The following is a 22798-nucleotide window of genomic DNA, read 5'->3' as shown; positions in this document are numbered from 1 at the left end:
AACTTTTAACTATTAACGCTAGGGGCCTACGAGACAACTTGAAAAGAAAAGCTGTTTCTCTACTGTAAAAACAGAAGTTCACAATATATACTCATCCAAGAAACTCACTCAAACGACTCTAACGAAAAATTCTGGTAAAATCAATGGGGAGATAAAATAATTTTTTCACATGGCACATCGAGATCTGCAGGAGTTGCAATCCTATTCAATAACTGTGGCAATGACAAAATCTAGTATTGATGGTCACTGGATTATACAGTGGGTACGGAAAGTATTCAGACCTTTTACATTTTTCACTCTTTGTTTCATTGCAGCCATTTGCTAAAATCAAAAAAGTTCATTTTATTTCTCATTAATGTACACTCAGCACCCCATCTTGACAGAAAAAAACAGAAATGAAGAAATTTTTGCAAATTTATTTAAAAAAAAAAAACTGAAATATCACATGGTCATAAGTATTCAGACCCTTTGCTGTGACACTCATATTTAACTCACATGCTGTCCATTTCTTCTGATCCTCCTTGAGATGGTTCTACTCCTTCATTGGAGTCCTGATGTGTTTAATTAAACTGATTGGACTTGATTAGGAAAGGCACACATGTCTATATAAGACCTTACAGCTCACAGTGCATGTCAGAGCAAATGAGAATCATGAGGTCGAAGGAACTGCCCAAGGAGCTCAGAGACAGAATTGTGGCAAGGCACAGATCTGGCCAAGGTTACAAAAGAATTTCTGCAGCACTCAAGGTTCCTAAGAGCACAGTGGCCTCCATAATCCTTAAACGGAAGAAGTTTGGGACGACCAGAACTCTTCCTAGACCTGGCCGTCCAGCCAAACTGAGCAATCGTGGGAGAAGAGCTTTGGTGAGAGAGGTAAAGAAGAACCCAAAGATCACTGTGGCTGAGCTCCAGAGATGCAGTAGGGAGATGGGAGAAAGTTCCACAAAGTCAACTATCACTGCAGCCCTCCACCAGTCGGGGCTTTATGGCAGAGTGGCCTGACGGAAGCCTCTCCTCAGTGCAAGACATATGAAAGCCTGCATAGAGTTTGCCAAAAAACACATGGACTCCCAGACTATGAGAAATAAGATTCTCTGGTCTGATGAGACCAAGATTGAACTTTCTGGCGTTAATTCTAAGCGGTATGTGTGGAGAAAACCAGGCACTGCTCATCACCTGCCCAATACAATCCCAACAGTGAAACATGGTGGTGGCAGCATCATGCTATGGGGGGTGTTTTTTCAGCTGCAGGGACAGGACGACTGGTTGCAATTGAAGGAAAGATGAATGCGGCCAAGTACAGAGATATCCTGGAAGAAAACCTCATCCAGAGTGCTCAGGACCTCAGACTGGGCCAAAGGTTCACCTTCCAACAAGACAATGACCCTAAGCACGCAGCTAAAATAACAAAGGAGTGGCTTCGGAACGACTCTGTGACCATTCTTGACTGGCCCAGCCAGAGCCCTGACCTAAACCCAATTGAGCATCTCTGGAGAGACCTGAAAATGGCTGTCCACTAACGTTCACCATCCAACCTGACGGAACTGGAGAGGCTCTGCAAGGAAGAATGGCAGAGGATCCCCAAATCCAGGTGTGAAAAACTTGTTGCATCATTCCCAAGAAGACTCATGGCTGTACTAGCTCAAAAGGGTGATTCTACTCAATACTGAGCAAAGGGTCTGAATACTTATGACCATGTGATATTTCAGTTTTTCTTTTTTAATAAATTTGCAAACATTTCTTCATTTCTGTTCGTTTTCTGTCAAGATGGGGTGCTGAGTATAAATGATGAAATAAAATGAACTTTTTTGATTTTAGCAAATGGCTGCAATGAAACAAAGAGTGAAAAATTTAAAGGGGTCTGAATACTTTCCGTACCCACTGTATGTGTGTTACTTCTGGATGACTCTGCCCTACTTCTGGGTAATATTTATGGCTACTGTAACACAGTGCAAAATAGAAACCTTCTTAAAAGATATTACAGAAACAGTTGTACAACTCAAAGAAAGATATTCTATAGAAAACGTAATAATAGGTGGGGACTGGAATATGGTGTTGGATGAGTGGATCGACAGATCCCCCAGCAAATATACAAATCCTCATCCTAACACATTATTGGTTACCTTATTAACAATTTATACCGCCACGATCCTTGGAGAGACAAAAACCCAAATCTTAGACAATTTACCTGGTTTAAATCAGATGCCTATATCAAATCTAAACTAGATTATTGGTTAGTAGCAAACACAATGCTAAGTCAAATTGCAAACTGTGAAATATATCATGCACCACTTACTGACCATTGCTGTATTGATTTATCAGTAACCCCTACAATACAGTTTGCTAGGAGAAAGGGGTACTGGAAGTTTAATGCAAATCTCCTAAAAAATGATGAGTACTGTAGTGGCATTAAAAAACATATTCAAGAAGTCTTACAGGATGATTCCATATCGTCATACACTCAAAAATGGGAATTTTTAAAATATAAAATCTGCCAATAGTCAATCTTCTTTAGCAAACACATTAAGAAGATTAATAGCTTAGAAGAAGAAAATACCATTAAAGAGATACATATGATTTGCATAATACCAGTATTAACAGAGGACAACAAAATTAAACTCTCTTCCTTGCAATCCAGACTTGATGGAATTTATGAAAGAAAAGCTCGTGGGGCATTTATCAGATCAAGATCTAAATGGATTGAAGAAGGCGAGAAAAATTCAGCGTACTTCTGTAGACTAGAAAGACAACGACAACAAAGGAATTATATCAAAACTCTTACAATTAATGGTACAGACTGCACAGACCCTAAACTAATTGCAAAAGAAATCAGTACATTCTATCAAAACCTATATAGCTCATCCTTTTCTGTAACAGACTCAGACTTTCTCTTCAGTAAAAAAAAGGTTTTATTCCCCTAATTGACAGTGGATTCAGGGAAGAATGTGACAAGGACTTTACTATGGAAGAATTAGACAAAGCAGACAGCCAACTTTTATAGGCACTTTTGGGATTTGCTTAAAAATGTTCTCTTCCAAGTCTTCAGAGAGGCTACAACAGATTTGTCACTACCCACTAGCATGAAACAAGGCATCATCACACTCATACCAAAACCAGGTAGTAAGATATTGGACAATTATCGTCCAATTTCCCTATTAAACTACGATTACAAATTATTAACCTACATTTACACTAATAGATTAAAAAAAGGTCTGGACCAAATAATTAGTGAAACACAAACAGGGTTTCTAAGTGGCAGGTCCATACATAATAATATAAGACTAGTACAAAATCTGTTAGAATATAACTATCTCATAGAAGATAAATGATTCATTCTATTCCTTGACTTCTACAAGGCATTCGACATGTTAGAACATCAATTTCTATTTAAAGTCTTACGTATGAATTGATTTGGCCCAAAGTTCTGTAACATAATAGAATCCTTCTATGACGACACAACTAGCTCGGTAGCACTACCTCAGGGTACGTCTCCTCGTTTTACCATCAATAGAGGGGTTAAGCAAGGATGTAACATGTCCCCATTTTTATTCATTCTAGCAGCAGAAATGTTAGCAGTTAATATAAAAAATTCTGATGTTGCCAAATTAAATATCTTTGATCAGCAGATAGTGATAAGCCAACTGGCCGACGACACTACCATCTTTGTAAAAACTTTAGAACAAATCCCTAAAGTTTTTCACTTAATTAATGAATTTTCTAAAGCTTCAGATTTAACACTTAATCGCAATAAATGTGAATTAATGGCCATTCACGAATGCAACCTCATAAATGCTTACAATATTTCCATCAAAACGTCTGTGAAATATCTTGGAATTCATATAACCAAGGACGTTAAATCCAGCGAATCCTTAAATATACAGAACAAAATTCATGAATGCAAATCTAAGCTGGATATGTGGTTACAAAGGGACCTAACAGTCTTTGAAAGAACATACTTAACTAAGATGGAATCCCTAGCAAGATGCATTTATCCCGCATACTCAATGGCCATACCTGATAAATTCATTAAAACTGTTAATCAATTGAACTTCAATTTCATTAAAAAATCTGAAACAGTCAAAGATTACGAAAATGGTGGTTTAAAGGCTATTGATTTTGAATGCTATGTTAAAATTAAAATGGCTAAAGTCTTTCCTGTTGAACAAAAACTGTATGTGGTATTATCTCCCCAGTGGTTTGTTCAAAAAAATGGGTGGTGTAGAGTTTGTCCTTAAATGTGATTTTCAGATTGAAAAATTGCCAATCAACTATCTTCATTTCACAAACAGGTACTATTATGCTGGAAACTCATGTACACGCACAATTTCACCCCACATCAAGCTCCCATCTGGAATAACAGATATGTGCTATGTAATCGCAGATCTCTCTACTTACAGTATTGGATGGATAAAAATATCTGGTCAGTAACCTATTTAATTAACGACCAGGGATGCTGGCTAACTTATGACAGCTTCTGCTCAAAATATATACATAGTTTACATGCATAGTTTACACACACATGCTCAATTTGACAAAGTAATCAAAGCGATCCCTCTGTCAATTAAAAGGTTAGTCCAAAACATAGAAACACAATCGGTTATGTTAAATCTACCCACACTTCATTTTAATGGTCACGATTTTCTGGCTGAGGGAAATTCAAACAAATTAATTCGTATTCATCTTAATACTGTGTCGGCTCTGCGACACAGTTTAGTAACACATATTGTCACTATGACAACTAACAACAATCGCCATTTTGTTGTGTACCAATCAAATGACCACGGGAAACAGTCCAATGGCCTTTCTATCCATTTTATTTCTATGTTCATAGCAGTCCTGGCAAGATCTGGGTGGAATATTCAATAAGTCCCTTCTCCATTCCAGATAGAATCGTGCTGGGAGGTTTGATAGGAATGGAACTATACTGAAGGATAACAACAAAGTAACACTAAGCAGGTCAATGATAACATGTTGGCCAGGCCTTGCATTACTCTCTAGTTAAATAACTTAAAGTTGCAATATCATTTTCTGAATCATTATCAGCATGCATTATTGTACCTTATACCACTAACTAAGCAACTAGTAAACAGCCATTACGACAATAGTTCGGACTCACTGGTTATACTGGACGGATTTCAACTTGTAAGAGTGGACAGGAGAGCAAAGAAAGTTAAGAGGAAGGGTGGGGGAATAGCGATGTTTGTGAATGAGAGATGGTGTAACCCCGGGCACATCGGTGTTAAAGAGCAGAGCTGCAGTGCCAAGGGAGTTCTTGCACGTCATCGCGATAACTGTTACATCCCCCCTTTGGCCGATGCTACAGCTGCATGTGAGCTCCTACACACTGTTGTATCACAGCTGCAGACACAGTCCCTCATCCTCATCTCCGGAGACTTTAATCATGCTTCCCTGTCCTCAACATGCCCCACCTTCACCCAGTATGTTAAATGCCACACCAGGGACAATACAACATTGGATCTGCTGTATGCAAACACAAAGGACGCATACAGCTCTTCTCCCCTACCCCCGCTCAGATCACAACATGGTTCATCCTTTGCCTGTTTACATACCTTTGGTGAATAAACAACCCCCAACCACAAGGTATGTGAGGAAATGGTTAGAGACCAGTGAGACTGTTTTGAGACCATGGACTGGGACATGCTCTGTAGGTCTCATGGGGAGGACATTAAGTGTCTCACTCACTGTGTAAGGGACTATATCAATCTCTGTGTGGAGAACACCGTGCCTAAGAAGATTCCGTGTTTCTCCAACAACAAACCCTGGGTGACTCCTGAGCTCAAAGCCCTGCAATTATAGAGTATTATGATAATTGACCTTGAATCCACCCTCTACAGACTCCAAATGGTTCAAAATGCAGCTGCTAGACTTCTAACTGGCACAAGGAGAAGGCAACACATTACTCCTGTTCTGTCTCACCTGCATTGGCTAGTGAGTGAAATATAGAATCAATTTTAAAATCCTACTGTTTGTTTTTAAAGCCTTGAACAGACGTCTGAGTTTGCCTGGCTTCTGTCAAGCCACCTCCTGATCTGTCTTTTAATTCCCTATACTGCTTTTTAAGCTATTGCTGATTTAATTCACTCTTCTAACATCCTTCTTTTTTGATGTTGGTTTTACCATGTAAGTTGTTTTGTGATGTTGTGTTTATGTTCATTTTTATTTATGTAACCTGCTGTTGTTTATCTATGTATCGAGGCATACTTCACCCCATCTGCCCTGGTTGTAAAGCACTTTGGGTCAGCTTATTTTGTTTTAAATGTGCTATAAATAAAGATAATAAAGATGACTTGACTTATTAGTCATTATAAAAATGCTTTATAATGTGTTATGATTATAATTATAAAGCATTATGAATATTTATGAGTGTTTATAACTATACGTATAGAGCATATAATTAGATTACAACACATTATTATTATTATTAAATGGGTTTATAATGCATTATAGGGACAGGCTTTATTTAGAAATGTTAGTGTTTTGTTCAAATGACTCACATAAATAACATTCCTGATTTTATAGCGTATAGTGCACACACTGGACTCCCTTGTTGGGACACAACTTAGATAGTCACACAGAAAGTGATCCAATAACTGTGTCAAATATGTTGGAAAATAAATTCTGGTGTATTCCTGTGAATTGGCCTTGTGTATATTCCCTGAACTTTACTTTTTGGATTCCATGTAGCAGAGAGCTGTGTGTGTGTGTGTGTGTGTGTGTGTGTGTGTGTGTGTCTAATACCTCTCTGTCTGGTTTATGGGGGTCCATGAGTGTAACAGCTTGTCCCTTTCTGACCAACATTGCTTGAGAGTCTCCCAGCCAGGCCACAGTCAGCTCCTGTCCTTGAATCAACACTGCCACAGCAGTTGTGCCACTCCGGAGACGCTAACAGACACAGACACACACACACACACACACACACACACACACACACACACACACACACAAAGTTGACCTTTGTCATCACTTTTTCCTAGACATTTGTGTGAAATTTGATCATAATTAGCATATAAATGATTGCGTTACGGCCGAAAAATGTTTGGTGAGGTCACAGTGACCTTGACCTATGACCACCAAAATCAAATGAGTTCATCCTTAAATCCAAGTGTACGTTTTTTTAATTTGAAGAAATTCCCTAAGGCGTTTCTGAGGTAGTTTATGAGAATGGGATGAAGGAACATATTGCCTCCGCGCCAGGGATAGCCATTGTCAGAGGCATTATGCTTTCAGGTTGTCCATATAAACACAAAGTTCGATAGAATATGACACTGATAGAAAAAGTTAAATCTAAAAGCCTTGTTAAATCAATTTTGTGATTTAAATTTAAAATGTTATAAATAAGTCATCATTTAAAGCCAAAATGAGGAATATAATTATTAAAGGGTAATTTCGTTTTTTTTTAACCTGGACCCTATTTTCCCATGTATTATTGTCTAAGTAGTCACGTATTGCCAGGCCTTCCTCCACAGTGCTGCGAAGGAGGGTCTATCTAGTCCACACAACATTCCGGGATGTGAGAAAAATGTGCTCTGGTTTGTTGGCTTGTCTTTAAACCAATAACAATTGTCATGGGCAGCGCTAAGCGCCGGACAGAGCCCGGGTACCGCCGCAAAATAGCCTCAGGAAGGAACTTGTTTTGGTGGACATGTCTTAAAAAGTTGTTTTAGTCATACAACAGAAAACTCAGATTAGACAGATAGTCTAGCTAGCTGTTTTGATTTCTGCAGAGATCTGAGGAGCAGTTAACCATAGTCCTCATAAATTGATCGATTGATTGAAGTTTAAAATTCCAACACAGAAAGTGGAAGCAAATAGGTTATAATAATAAGGCCACAAGAGGGTGCGCTGACAGTGCGTCCACTATTTTGGATTGTTATGGTATATTGTATGGTATATATATATATATATATGCCGACTGCAGCGATCTTGCTTATGTTTTGCAATTAATGCAAAAATATCAAAAAAAAAAATCAATCATGCTTATTACCATGGCAGTCTTGCTTAATACTGGACCACTTTCAAAGATTGTTGTTATCATCAGTCACTTACAGTAGATATAAAAACATGGGAAAATAGGATCCAGGTTGAAAAATACCATAGTTACCCTTTAATTAATACATTAAATGAACCTTTATTATTTAATTGTACATTGAGATTATGATGACAGTGCATGTACTGTATATGTCAGCTGAAACCTGTATGTTCAGGATGTTAGACCGGTTCTGCTTCAGTACCTCTCTCTTGGCTTTGCTCTTGAAAATGTCATCAGTGTGTTTGAAAGCAGTTTTAAAGGCTGTGGCTGTGTCACTCCGCAGTGTCTCCTGTTTACTCAGAGCCACATGGAGGTGTGTGGCAGCGAAGGTGGCAGCATCCACCCCTCCATGGCCATCAAACACAGCGTAGTAGGCACACTCGACTCCATCCTGGAACATGGTATAGTATTTTATTAATTTAAAGGGGTTTTGACAATAAAACCTGTTAGAAGCAGTGCTGCAGTGGAAGTATTATACCTGGATTCCAAAGAGCTGGTTAAACTCAGCCAGGGCCAAGTGTTTGTCCTCCATTTTCCTTCTTGTGTTCTTGATGGCATGAACGGAGCAGAGGAGGAACCGGGAGGGGGAGGGCAAAGGCTTGGGGAAGTTTTGATGCCATGCCAGCGCCCCATCTATCAGCTTGTTGAGGAAGAGACGTTGGACTGCCTCTGACTGAAGCACTGATGGTAAGATAAAATTGTCACGAAATCAATGACAGCTGTTTGTTCTTACAATTTTTGCTATTGGTATATACAGTGCAATATTAACATTGGTCAAAAATTGACCAAATTACTATGTATAGCAGGGGTGGCCAAACCTTTTTGACTGTGGGCAAAATACAGAAACATATAAGGTGTCACAGGCCAAAATAATGCATAGTTTTCAACTAGTTACACTTCCTTTTTATCAAAATAACTATGCAACACAAGCAGTTTAACAAACAGTAGTTTATTGGTATGCCCAATATTACAAAAAAGTATTTCTGTATCTGCTGCTCTTAAATTTGAATGAATTCAATATGTTTAATTTTAATACAGTGCGTGCCCCACTTAAAGATTATGATGTTGATGATAACCTAGTTTACCTTAACAAGGTAAAGGAGAAAGCGACGCCCCTTTTCCCCGAAACAGAAGCTAACCCCGGTAACGTTACGGGCATGGATGTATGGATACAGGGCCAGGCAGCATGACAGAGACAACAGCAGGACAAAGAACACTACAGGAAGGCTTTCACCGGTGACCCGATAGCTGCTGGTTAGTACATACGCAGGAACACCAAAAGCGGGAGGAAGTGTGGGTTAATATGTGTATTGATACTGGGATGTCTACACAATTGTGTGACTTGATTGACTTCAAAAAGCCACTTTACTCGAACCAAAGTTCAAAACACCTGTTCATGTATGTCTTCTTTAGTCTGTTGGCTATTTAGGTTTTTTTCCTGGAACACGTCACTTTTGCACTTAATGCGGCATCTTGTGTAGACTGTTTACATATTTATGACCATATGTAGGTTACATTTTATGTACTGCTGTTATTGTTGAATACATTGTGAATACATATTTCTAAAATTGTATGATGTTTTTGTTGAGTTATTATTACACAAACACAATACTTTTTCTGACCTTTTTGAATCCCCCGACAAATAACCCATATTACAAAAAAAGACTAAAACTAAGGATTTTCAAAAAATAAAAACTAAACTAGCAAACCCGCTTTAAAACTGAACTGAATTTGAAAAAAAAAAAAAAAAAGTCAAAACGAAATAAAAATAAAAACTAATGAAAAATGCAAACCTCTCCGGGAACCATCACCTTATCGTGGTGGAGAGGTTTGTGTGTCCCTATGAACCTGAGGGCTGTGTTGTCTGGAGCTTTGTGCTCCTGGTAGGGTCTCCCAAGGCAAAGTGGTCTCAGGTGAGGGGCCAGACAAAGAATGGTTCAAAAACCCTATGAGTGACCGAGGAAGAGATGGAGTGACCCTGCCCGGAGGAAGCCTGGGGCCCCTGTCTGGAGCCAGGCCCAGATGGCAGGGCTCGTCAGCGAGCGTCTGGTGGCCGGGTTTGCCACGGAGCCCGGCCGGGCACAGCCCGAAAAAGCTACGTGGCATACATCTCTCCATCCCATGGGCCCACCACCTGTGGGAGGAACCGCTGGGGTCGGGTGCGCTGCCACACAGGTGGCAGTGAAGGTCAGGGGCCTCAACGGACCAGACCCAGGCAGCAGACGCTGGCTCTGGGGACGTGGAATGTCACCTCTCTGTGGGGGAAGGAGCCGGAACTTGTGCGGGAGGTGGAGCGCTACCGGTTAGATCTGGTGGGGCTTACCTCTACGCACAGTCTCGGTTCTGGAACCATACTCCTGGATAGGGGTTGGACTCTTCTCCGGAGTTGCCCAGGGTGTGAGGCGCCGGGCGGGTGTGGGGATACTCACAAGCCCCCGGCTGAGCGCCGCTAAGTTGGAGTTTAACCCGGTGGACGAGAGGGTCGCCTCCCTACTCCTGCGGGTTGTGGGGGGGAAAACTCTGACTGTTGTTTGTGCATATGCACCAAACAAGAGTTCGGAGTATTCTGCCTTCTTGGAGACCTTGAGTGGAGTCCTGCATGGGGCTCCAGTGGGGGACTCCATAGTTCTGCTGAGGGACTTCAACGCGCACGTGGGCAATGATGGAGACACATGGAGAGGTGTGATTGGGAGGAACGGCCTCCCTGATCTAAACCAGAGTGGTTGTTTGTTGTTGGACTTCTGTGCTAGTCATGGATTGTCTATAACGAACACCATGTTCGAACATAGGGATGCTCATAAGTTTACTTGGTACCAGAGCACCCTAGGCCAAAGGTCAATGATCAATTTTATAATCGTTTCATCTGATCTGAGGTTGTATGTTTTGGACACTCGGGTGAAGAGAGGGGCGGAGCTGTCAACCAATCACCATCTGGTGGTGAGTTGGGTCAGGGGGTGGGGGAAGACTCTGGACAGACCTGGTAAGCCCAAACGGGTAGTGCGGGTAAATTGGGAACGTCTGGAGGAGGCCCCTGTCCGACAGACTTTCAACTCACACCTCCGGCGGAGCTTTTCGTGCATCCCTGTGGAGGCTGGGGCATTGAACCCGAGTGGACAATATTCAAAGTTTCCATTGCTGAAGCTGCGGCGAGGAGCTGTGGTCTTAGGTGCCTCAAGGGGCGGTAACCCACGAACACCGTGGTGGACACCGGTGGTCAGGGAAGCCGTCCGACTGAAGGAGGAGTCTTTCCGGGATATGTTATCCCAGAGGACTCCGGAGGCAGTTGCAAGGTACCGAAGGGCCCGAAGCCTCTGCCGTGAAAGAGGCAAAGCAGCGGGTGTGGGAGAAGTTCGGAGAAGACATGGAGAAGGACTTTTGTCAGGTGCTTCTGAAAAACCGTACGCCACCTCAGGAGAAGGAAGCGGATGGTGGGGGGGATTGTCATCAATTTCCCTGGTGGAAGTTGCTGAGGTAGTTAAACAACTCCACAAGTGGCAAAGCCCCAGGGATTGATGAGATCCGTCCAGAAATGCTTAAAGCTCTGGGTGTGGAGGGGTTGTCTTGGTTGACACGCCTCTTCAACATTGCATGGAAGTCTGGGACGGTGCCTAAGGAGTGGCAGACCAGGGTGGTGGTTCCCCTGACCAGACCAGAGGGTGTGTGCCAATTACAGGGGTATCACACTTCTCAGCCTCCCCGGTAAAGTCTACTCCAAGGTGCTGGAAAGGAGGGTTCGGTCGATAGTCGAACCTCAGGTTGAAGAGGAACAATGCGGGTTCCGTCCTAGTTGTGGAACAACGGACCAGATATTTACTCTCGCAAGGATCCTGGAGAGAACATGTGTTTTGTGGATCTGGAGAAGGTGTATGACCGGGTGCCCCGGGAGATATTGTGGGAGGGGCTGCGGGAGTACGGGGTGAGGGGCTCCCTTCTCAGGGCCATCCAATCACTGTACGACCAAAGCGAGAGCTGTGTCCGGGTTCTCGGCAGTAAGTCGGACTTGTTTCAGGTGAGAGTTTGTCAGCGCTTTGTCACCAATCTTGTTTGTAGTATTTATGGACAGGATATCAAGGCGTAGTCGGGGTGGAGAGGGGTTGCAGTTCGGTGGGCTGGGGATCTCATCGCTGCTTTTTGCAGATGATGTGGTCCTGATGGCATCATCGGCCTGTGACCTTCAGCACTCACTGGATCGGTTCGCAGCCGAGTGTGAAGCGGCTGGGATGAGGATCAGCACCTCTAAATCGGAGGCCATGGTTCCCAGCAGGAAACCGATGGAGTGCCTTCTCCAGGTAGGGAATGAGTCCTTACCCCAAGTGAAGGAGTTCAAGTACCTTGGGGTCTTGTTCGCGAGTGAGGGGACAATGGAGTGGGAGATTGGTCGGAGAATCGGCGCAGCGGGTGCGGTATTACATTCAATTTATCGCACCGTTGTGACGAAAAGAGAGCTGAGCCAGAAGGCAAAGCTCTCAATCTACCGGTCAGTTTTTGTTCCTACCCTCACCTATGGTCATGACCGAAAGAACAAGATCCAGGGTACAAGCGGCCGAAATGGGTTTCCTCAGGAGGGTAGCTGGCGTCTCCCTTAGAGATAGGGTGAGAAGCTCAGTCATCCGTGAGGAGCTCGGAGTAGAGCCGCTGTTCCTTCGCGTCGAAAGGAGCCAGTTGAGGTGGTTCGGGCATCTGGTAAGGATGCCCCCTGGGTGCCTCCCTAGGGAGGTGTTCCAGGCACGTCCAGCTGGGAGGAGGCCTCGGGGAAGACCCAGGACTAGGTGGAGGGATTATATCTCCAGCCTGGGAACGCCTCGGGATCCCCCAGTCGGAGCTGGTTAATGTGGCTCGGGAAAGGGAAGTTTGGGGTCCCCTGCTGGAGCTGCTACCCCCGCGACCCGATACCGGATAAGCGGATGAAGATGGATGGATGGATGAAAAATGCAAAACTATAATAACCTTGGTGTTGTGTGTGTGTGTGTGTGTGTGTGTGTGTGTGTGTGTGTTTTGGAAGGTCCTGGCAATGGTCCTGGCAATAGATAAAGACACGTCAGAATGAAGCCTGAAATGAGTGTGATTTGGACTACTGATGTCTAATAGCAGACAGAAATTGCACCGAAGATGACACAACTAACTTTTTGGCTAAAAGCATATGGCTGTTTATGGGAAATAATCTCAATAGTTTTTCATTAGTGTTAATGTATTGTTAAATTAATGTGTTGAAGTATTTATTTTTGTTTCCCTAATGGCCAAGATTTGGTATAACAATTTTCAAAAGCCAAAAGTCTTCGTTATTATTTTAAAATCTGTGATTTTAATACATTTCTGTGAGATTCAATTTCTGTTTAGTCTTTTCTTCTTTATAGTCATATGACATCCCTGCAGCATACATATTCTGATAGCTGAGGTTGTCCTGAAAAAAAGTGACGTCTATAACTTGATTGTGCATAACAGGGTTGAGGTTATACAAGCATCATTACACAAGACCAGGCAACCAAAGATTGGAAAAAATGGCTTAGACCCCAGGGGTTAACTCCAAATAGAGCTTTCTCTCCCACAGACAGCATTATTTTCTCAATTGCCTGAAACACCTCGCCCACATTGCTGTTTGAATTTCCAGCCCAGTTTTTAATTTGTGCTGCCAGTGTCTTTAGGTGCTGCCTGAGCAAGCACAGCCTGCCCGCCCAGTGGCTAGTTTGGCACGCCCTCAAACAAAGCCAGTTAGAGCAGAGGACATGGAAATATCTTCATCTTGATTGTTGCAGTGTGCTTTTGGTGCAAAAGCATATTACTTCAAAAGGAGGAAGAAATAACGAGTCAGTAGCTAAAATGTATTTATACCACTATTATTCAGCAGTAGAACCCCAGCATTTTTTGTGTTTTATTCATTTTACTAAGGACTGCTTCGTGAACCGCGCACAGTGGATGTTCCCAGCATTTGCTCCTAAAAAGGCCGGTCAGTTCCCACTTTGTTTGGACAACTCAAAGCTTCAGAATCACAACCTGGGAGTATGCTTTATTAGTTGTGGATACTTTTTTATGTTTATTACTGCCGAGTGTTAATTGTTGTGGCTATGCTAGTTTGTTACACAGTGCTCAGCTGTAACGTTAGGCCTCGGCTACGTTGCTAACGTTAGCTTGTGCTAAATAGTTTTGCTTGTTTTGCCCACTAAAGCAATAAACAGTTAAAGTTTACCCAAAATAACAAAACCTACATAACCAAAGACAATAAACAAATAATGCAGCTAAGGAAATTAGCTGTTAAAAACAAGGACACAATGGAGCTGCAATGAAGGGACAGGGAACTGAGAGGCTAACTCAGGAAGGCAAAGAATGCACACAAGTGCCACCTGATTAAACAATAATTCGCCACCAAACAAAAGGAAGCACGAGGTGACTCAGTACTTGAACTGGGAACCCTCAATTCCTTTCCTGTGAAGCCCACAGCAAACCCTATGCTGGGCCCCACAGTCCCCAAAGCCGTGCTAACCAGTCCAAGCAGGGAGGAGCCAGACGTGGTCATGACAGACCATTTCAGGCAGAGGCGCTGCAGCAATGGGCAGTATGAGAAACATTATGGGCCCTATTAACGATGTAAGCGCACGGCGTGAAGAGCCTGGCGCATTTGCATTTAGGGTGTGTACAAATCCACTTTTGCTAGTTTAACGGCAGAAAAATGGGTCCATGCGCCAGACGCATGGTTCAAAAGGGTTGTACATAGTGTCTTAATTAATCATAGGTGTGTTTTTTGCAGAGCAGGAAGGAGAGATTTTCATGAGAAGAAACTGATTTGCTCGTGTGTGAAGTGAAAGCGCGCAAGCAGATCATATAATACTATTTTACATTGTAATAATTTTATTTTTTTGCATGTTTGTGTGCTGCTGCACGTCCCTGTGTGTGTAACAAGCATAGTGTGCGCGTGCTGTGCACGAGCCTAGATGCATTTTACTAATGCGCTGTTAAAATAACAATGAAATGCTGCGTTATTGACTTTAGATCAGGTTTTTGTTGGTCAATGGTGCGATTACTTTCCGCTGCCTCAAGATAGCAATGAATGGCCCTGAACACACCTCCCTGTAAGACCAGCACGCCCATGGTCGCACAGATGGGTGCAGGTGCATTTGCTATTTAAACGATATGGGCGCTGGATGGGAAATTGACAACTGCGTCGGTCTTAAACTAGCAAAGACATTTTCATCGGGCTTTGCACTGTGCCAGGTGCAAGATAGGGCCCAATGTGTTTTTGAACATCAAAGCATTTAAACCTATTCTAGTAGACTCCAAGAGTACAAATATCACGCTGAATAGGAGTATAATAGGGTCTCTTTGAGATGTAACAAACTAAATAAAACTAAAATGAAAAATAAACTATAAAAGAGCATTTAAAAATCTATTTAAAAAAACAGGAATTATTAATTGAATTAAAAAACCGAATTAAGAATAGAGCTTTTAATAAGCCATTTAAAAGGAGTTCCTTTTCTCATTCTCAAATCCATTTATTACCAATTATAGCAGTTGGTATGGTGAACAGTGGCAATTATAGTAACAATAAAGATAATAGAACTATGACTAGAAATAAAAGTTGTAGAAGTGCAGGGCGTTATCCAATTCAAAATTCGATTTGCTAAATTATTTAGCCTTTATGTGACATTTGGAGGCCTTGTGCTGGTTGGGAAAACAAGGCAAATTAGCATGGGAACAAGCTCTCTGATTGGCGAACACGTGGCCCATCATATTCATAGTTTTCGCTGAGACCTGAAGGGCAAAACACAATGGGAACTCCATAGAGCTACTGTACAAGCCTCTTTTACAACCCACAAGTGCCGTGACTCATTGTGACTTAAACAAGCTGCAAAGGCGATGTAGTTTCGCTCCATCCGCACTGCAGCTCAGCTAGTGTGTCGGAGCTGAGCTCCACTCTCTGTGAAACATGCAGAGGACAGAGAAGCTCGGGCAAACTCTCTCAGGTACCGAAATTTGGCACCAATTGATTTAGGGTGAATCGGTCCTAGTTAGTACCAGCGTAATTCTGCACTTCGCGAGACAACTTTTCACCTTGACGAGAAATATCACTTTTTAATATCGCACCTTTAATTAATATATATTGATTGATCATTACAACCTTACTACAGCGAAACACTATGGCGCTAACGCTTACCCGTGGTCCAGCAGCAGCAGATTTGAAATATTTGGCAGTGCCTTTCAGGGTGCACTGTGCTGATTACGATACAGCGCCACCACATCGGCAACGGCGTAATTGCTACAATTTAAAAAAGTTCTCTATGCAGGAAAAACCCTGACTAACATCTGGCTTTTGTCAGTGGTAAATGTTACAATTGGCATTCATTCCCAGGACAAATGACTCTGCAGTATTAACAGGTATTTATCGTCTCCAGCTCCAATCGGCAGATGTTCATCCCTTTTCCAGCATGTTGGTGACTTTGAACTTGACATACCACAAAAAAAAATGCATACTCGTCTAATGGCAATGGGAATGAAGACTTTCGCCTTTTTAATTGGGTTTTACTACATTTACAAAACCTGCATATATGCTTTTGGTGGAAAAGGGGTATAAGGGTAGACAGTCCCAGAGGACAGAGTAACATGAGGAAAATTCCAGAACAGATAGCAGTCGGTCATAAGTCGTCACAAGGTTTACCAGTTTACCAGTAAACGCAACATTTTGTCCCGTCTGTGTTGTTTTTCTAACAGCAGTGACCAGTGCTAGATTGAGTCTTTTAGCTCATAGCTTTAGGGGCAGACTGTTGTACGTCCCGCTGTTGTAATCCTCTAACAGTGAAATACAGTCACACTACACCGTTTAGCTGTCAGCATTTTAGCCGCGTTTAATCCAGTTACTACTGTAGCTAACGGTAGGCTAACGTTAGCTGCTGTGTAACGTGTTATTAGTGTTAACTAGTGTGACATGCAGCGATGTTTCTGTTGCCTGTAACGTCTGTTTTAGAGCATCAGAGTGCAGCACAGACATTTAAGTGGGACCGTAATCCGTGTTGCTATTTCGTCCGGTAAATACCGGGCACCGGTGCCCTATTGGCACCAGATTTTAACATGCGCCGTTAACGTCAACAGAAAATTGCGTTGCCTGTATCTTTTCACAGCAAACGTGCATGTTTGGAAAGCGGTCGCACAACAGCTGAATGGCATACTCCTTCATAGTATCCTTCAACAAAGGAGGAATGTAGCACAATATGGATGTATTGGCAGGAATGTAGCACAATATGGATGTATTGGCAGGAATGTAGCATAATATGGATGTGAAAGCAGTTATAATTAGCCTATTTGACAATAAAATGTGTTTTGGTTAAAATCAACAAATAATCGTGATAATTAATCGTGATCAATATATTGATCAAAATAATCGTGATTATCATTTTGGCCATAATCGTGCAGCTCTACCCTTCAGTATAACACTATATAATTAAATGGCACCACAAACTACAAAGCAGCCTAAAAAATGAGCATAAAGTAAAACACTTACAGACTACTTGCTGTTCCACTTCCTGGTTGTCATCAGCTTCGTGGGGGCAGTGGAAAGGTAAAAGGTTGTTCTGCAGCAGTTGGGACAGTGCTGTCTGGCACAGGAGGGCACTGAGGCCTGCAGGAGCACCCCTGAACCAACAAAGACAAGCAGAAATACATGTGTACTTTGTCAAGATCTGAACATGACTATTCTCACCAAACACAGGGCACCGCAATAACAAAGTTGTTGCCGCCGCTCCTTTAGCTGTTTATGAAAAGTCATAAAGTCGTAATTATACGACTCTACAGAGCCGTCTGCTCTATTGAAGTTAAGCGAACAGTCATCCCATAGATATACATACATACATACATACATAGATACCAAATTCCCCTTTGCTGTTGGAACGATACCAAAGATCCTCTATACCAGGGGTTTTCAAATTGGGTGAATGTGAGCCCCCCCTTCCCCAAAATCCCATCCGCCTGCCCTAACCCACACACGCCTCTGCAGTAAATGCCATATTTTGTGTGTTTGATGAGTTTCAATAATAACTGATAAAATGTAAATATTTTTTAATATTGTATTTGAAGACATTTTATTTCCACAACTTTTTAAAAAGTGCATTCATAAACGATTCTTTGCAACAGCAAATAATTTCTTACTTCATGCAGGCCTAATTGAGGCTACTTTTAAAATCACTGAACATCAGTGGGCCTATCCACAAGTCAAGAAAACATGCTTAACATGTGTAATCGGCAAGTTAGATGGCACCAACATTTGGCCTAATCATAACTGGCCTGGCAACCCAAAGGCCAAGGTTTTGTTTCCAGATATGTGTGGCGACTTATGATGTGGAGGGTCTGGGGGCCCACCCCCCAAAATTGTGAGCATTAAACACTTCATTTCATGCATTCTGGTGAATTTGTATGCCCCTATTTCTACCTTTTTCTGAATTAATATGCTGGAATTATTATTTGTAAAGGGAAAACAGATTACAATCCAAATCTAAAAACATAATGGAATATATTGCAGTAAGGCTCTCAGGCATTCTGTATTACTATTTATTCTCCTTTGGATTGACTTTTCTAATTATATCTGAGTCAGCACACATGTAGCTTAGGCATAATTTACTCCTCCCTCCTCTTTTGCATCTTTTGTTTGGGAAGTAACCCGTAACCTGTAAAATGTGCATATGACAATTATTCATATGCCATATACACCAGTATAGCAAAGAAGTGCTGAATGGCTGTTTAAATAAAATGAACTGGTCTACGGTTTTACAATGTAGTGATGTGGACAGAGCTTGGTGCTTATTTAAAAGTATGTTTTTAGAAGCTGTAGATAAAATAGCCCCATATAAAGAAATTAGAATAAAGCAGAGAACAGAACCCTGGGTAAATGATGACATCCTTGAGGCAATTAGGATAAGAAATAGGAAGTATGGTAAATTCAGAGAAAACAAGGATGAGCAGAGTTGGGCTGATTATAAAAAGGCAAGAAATGAAGTTAAAAGATTAGTGGTCAATACTAAAAAGGCATATTTCAATGAAAAAATTGCTGAATACAGAAATGACTCAGGAAAGTTATGGAAATCCCTTAAGCAACTTGGCTACAGTAAAAGGCTAAAAACAAAAAACACTAATATCACTTTAGATCTTGGCAACAATATTACATCAGAGAAGGAGATAGTGGCAGATGGCTTTAATAAGTATTTCTCATCTGTTGCCAGGAAGCTTGTGGAAAAGTTACCTGGCCAGACTGGTCAATATGGTGAAAGTCATGTGCAGGACTTTTACTCTGTTAGTTGTCCAGGCGGGGAGTTTCTTTTTTGAAAAGGTGAGGGAGGCACTTGTTCTGGAGAAGCTGAAGAGGCTTGATGGCTCTAAAGCCACAGGATTAGATTCCATTCCATCTAGATTCGTGAGGGATGCCGCTGAGATCATTACTCCGAGCATTACTCATATTATAAACAGGTCGATAGAACAAGGATACTTTCCCAATGACCTCAAGATTGCCAAAGTGATTCCATTATATAAGAAAGGGAGTAAACTAGACCCTGGTAATTACAGACCTGTCTCAATTCTTGGTTGTCTGTCAAAGATAATTGAAAGGATCACTTTTGAACAGATTGATAATTACTTAAAATCACAAAACCTACTTTATGAGTTCCAGTCTGGCTTTCGTAAATCACACTCTACGGACTCCTGTTTACTGTTTCTAACTGACTATATAAAAAAGGAGGTAGATAATGGAAAATTCTGTGGCATGGTCATGTTAGACTTACAAAAAGCCTTTGATACAGTCGACCATTGTGTTTTAATGTATAATTTGAAAGCCATGGGTTTTAGTGAATTAGCACAGAAATGGGTGGGCTCCTATCTGAAGAATAGAACACAAGTAGTGGACATTGGGGGGAAAATGTCTCAACCAAAAGGCATGGACTGTGGGGTACCTCAGGGGAGCGTTTTGGGTCCACTTTTCTTTCTGCTATATATAAATGACTTAAAGTCTGCTTGTTCATGCAGTCTTTTTTTATATGCAGATGATTCTGCGCTGGTTGTTTCTCACAAGGATAAAAATATGATTGAAAGCACACTTAGCGCAGAACTTCTAAATGTTATCATGTGGATGGCTGATAACAGATTATCACTTCATTTAGGGAAAACTGAATCTATAGTGTTTGGAACAAAGATAAAGTTAAAGAAAGCCTCAGGTTTTAAGGTCCTAGCTGGAGATATTGTAATTACTGCCAAGGAATCAATCAGTTACCTTGGATGTATGTTAGATTGCAACTTATCTGGAGTAGGTCAGGCCCAAAAGGTAATCACCAAAGTAAATCAGAGAGTCCGCTTTTTGGCCAGAATATCAATGTTTTTGGATGAAAAAACAAAGCTAATTCTGGCAGGAGCTTTAATTCAGCCTTATTTTGATTATGCGTGTGGCTCATGGTACAATGGTGTCACAGGGAACCTGAAACATAGACTTCAGACATCTCAAAATAAATTAATAAGGCTTATTTTAGACCTTCCAATTAGAACTCATCTGGAATCTTCCTTTGAAAGGGTGGGATGGTTGAAAGTGGAGGATCGAGTGTCTCAGATGCAGCTGGGTATGGTATATAAAATTGTTAATGGAGATGTTCCCAAATATTTTAGAAATTATTTTAATAGAGTAAACGAAGTTCACAGGTACTCCACTAGGGGTAGCCCAACAGATTTTGTACCCCCCGGGATTTAACACTAATCTGGGCAAACAGTCTTTTCTTTATGTTGGAACTACCCTTTAGGTGCCAATCGTAGTCATTATCATAGTCTATTTTTATTGTTCATTTTTCTGTATAATGTGGATGAATTTGTTTAAAAAAATAAATAAAATCAATCAAGCAATTCACCTCAATTATACATTATTCATTTATTAATAAACCCCTGGACTGTAATATTTCAGATGTTTGAGCAAGATTTCTGCTCATGTCCAAAACTTTGTGCACATTCAAAATATAACTCATCCCATCTGTGTTCTGAGGTTTGGAGGAGTCCTGATATTTTGTGAAAAATAAAGTTATAATAGCCTATTACAAGAATAAACTCACTATATTTCAGAAAATAATCTACCTGCACCATAGCTTGCTGTGCAATACGTGATTGCTGTGCAATACACAATGAAGAAACGGTACACACTTACTGTCTCCTAAAGTGGCTTGCCTCGTTTGAACGTGTAGTGAACGTTATGTGGATGGATGAAAAGATATATTTCAATAATTTATTAATTTGTTCTTTTGCTAACATTAAATATTTACACAGCTAAAAGACATATTAAGCATCACAGAGATTAGTTTTGTCAGGGCGTTCACGAATGTTAGTTGACGTTAGCTTCTCTGTGTTGCCAGATCTCATGAGAGTTTGGTCCTGAGACAGAAACAGGTCTCAAACAAAGTAAATTTTCTCCTGATGTGTCCATCTGAAAAATGTCATTTTATTGTCAGAATGTTCTGGAGAGATGTGGTTTGTGAAACATTGCTCCAATATTTACTTTGGTGACTATGGGGCGAAAGAATCACTCATAATCTGTGTTCATGTTCACTTCTCCCGTTGGAATCAACACACTCAGTACCTGCTGCTAGTTTCCTAAAAGAGGAGTGGACGTGGTGGAATCCACGTGACACAGATACAGGAAACTACTCTGAGTTGGGGCGTCTAGGTTCTAAACTGTCTCTGATGATACGTCGACGCAGTCTTTTCTCGCTGTATTTCAAACCGATTTTCAAGTGGTTTGCTTCGCTACAGATGCCAGACGTGTATTTACGGTACAGGATACTTTTTTTTTTTTTTACTTTATTTTCCAAGTTTTCACAGTATAATTGTACAAACAACAACAACAACCCTGATCCCACCCACCCAAGGGTACACATAATACATACACAGACACACTCCGGGAACCATCACCTTATCGTGGTGGAGAGGTTTGTGTGTCCCTATGAACCTGAGGGCTGTGTTGTCTGGAGCTTTGTGCTCCTGGTAGGGTCTCCCAAGGCAAAGTGGTCTCAGGTGAGGGGCCAGACAAAGAATGGTTCAAAAATCCTATGAAAAATCGAGGAAGGGATGAAGTGACCCTGCCCGGAGGAAGCCCGGGGCCCCCGTCTGGAGCCAGGCCCAGATGGAGGGCTCGTCAGCGGCGTCTGGTGGCCGGGTTGCCACGGGAGCCCGGTCGGGCACAGCCCGAAAAAGCTACGTGGCGGACATCCCTCCATCCCATGGGCCCACCACCTGTGGGAGGAACCGCTGGGGTCGGGTGCGCTGCCACATGGGTGGCAGTGAAGGTCAGGGGCCTCGACGGACCAGACCCGGGCAGCAGAGGCTGGCTCTGGGGACGTGGAATGTCACCTCTCTGTGGGGGGAAGGAGCCGGAACTTGTGCGGGAGGTGGAGCGCTACCGGTTAGATCTGGTGGGGCTTACCTCTACGCACAGTCTTGGTTCTGGAACCATACTCCTGGATAGAGGGTTGGACTCTTTTCTTCTCCCGGAGTTGCCCAGGGTGTGAGGCGCTGGGCGGGTGTGGGAGATACTCACAAGCCCCCGGCTGGCGCCGCTACGTTGGAGTTTAACCCGGTGGGCGAGAGGGTCGCCTCCCTACGCCTGCGGGTTGAGGGGGGGAAAAACTCTGACTGTTGTTTGTGCATATGCACAAACAAGAGTTCAGAGTATTCGGCCTTCTTGGAGGCCTTGAGTGGAGTCCTGCATGGGGCTCCAGTCGGGAGACTCCATAGTTCTGCTGGGGACTT

At 42.1% G+C, this 22798-nt stretch overlaps 1 protein-coding gene across 5 annotated transcripts in view; it reads right to left on the bottom strand.

Moving 5' to 3' along the window:
• ppm1f (protein phosphatase, Mg2+/Mn2+ dependent, 1F) overlaps positions 1-22798 on the bottom strand; it is an 81466-nt gene that overhangs the window by 14260 nt on the left and 44408 nt on the right. For all 5 annotated transcript variants that reach the window (XM_078250344.1, XM_078250341.1, XM_078250342.1 and 2 more), the window contains 4 exons: positions 17538-17668; positions 8529-8731; positions 8253-8441; positions 6760-6903 (listed from right to left, as the gene is read on the bottom strand). In XM_078250344.1, coding sequence (XP_078106470.1) covers positions 6760-6903; positions 8253-8441; positions 8529-8731; positions 17538-17668 — 667 coding nt within the window. The remainder of the gene's footprint in view (positions 1-6759; positions 6904-8252; positions 8442-8528; positions 8732-17537; positions 17669-22798) is intronic.

Source organism: Sander vitreus, chromosome 5, assembly GCF_031162955.1.
Source record: "Sander vitreus isolate 19-12246 chromosome 5, sanVit1, whole genome shotgun sequence".
Classification (NCBI taxonomy): domain Eukaryota; kingdom Metazoa; phylum Chordata; class Actinopteri; order Perciformes; family Percidae; genus Sander; species Sander vitreus.
The sequence above is the reverse complement of the archived record's forward strand: the minus strand, read 5'-3'. Positions and strand labels throughout refer to the sequence as shown.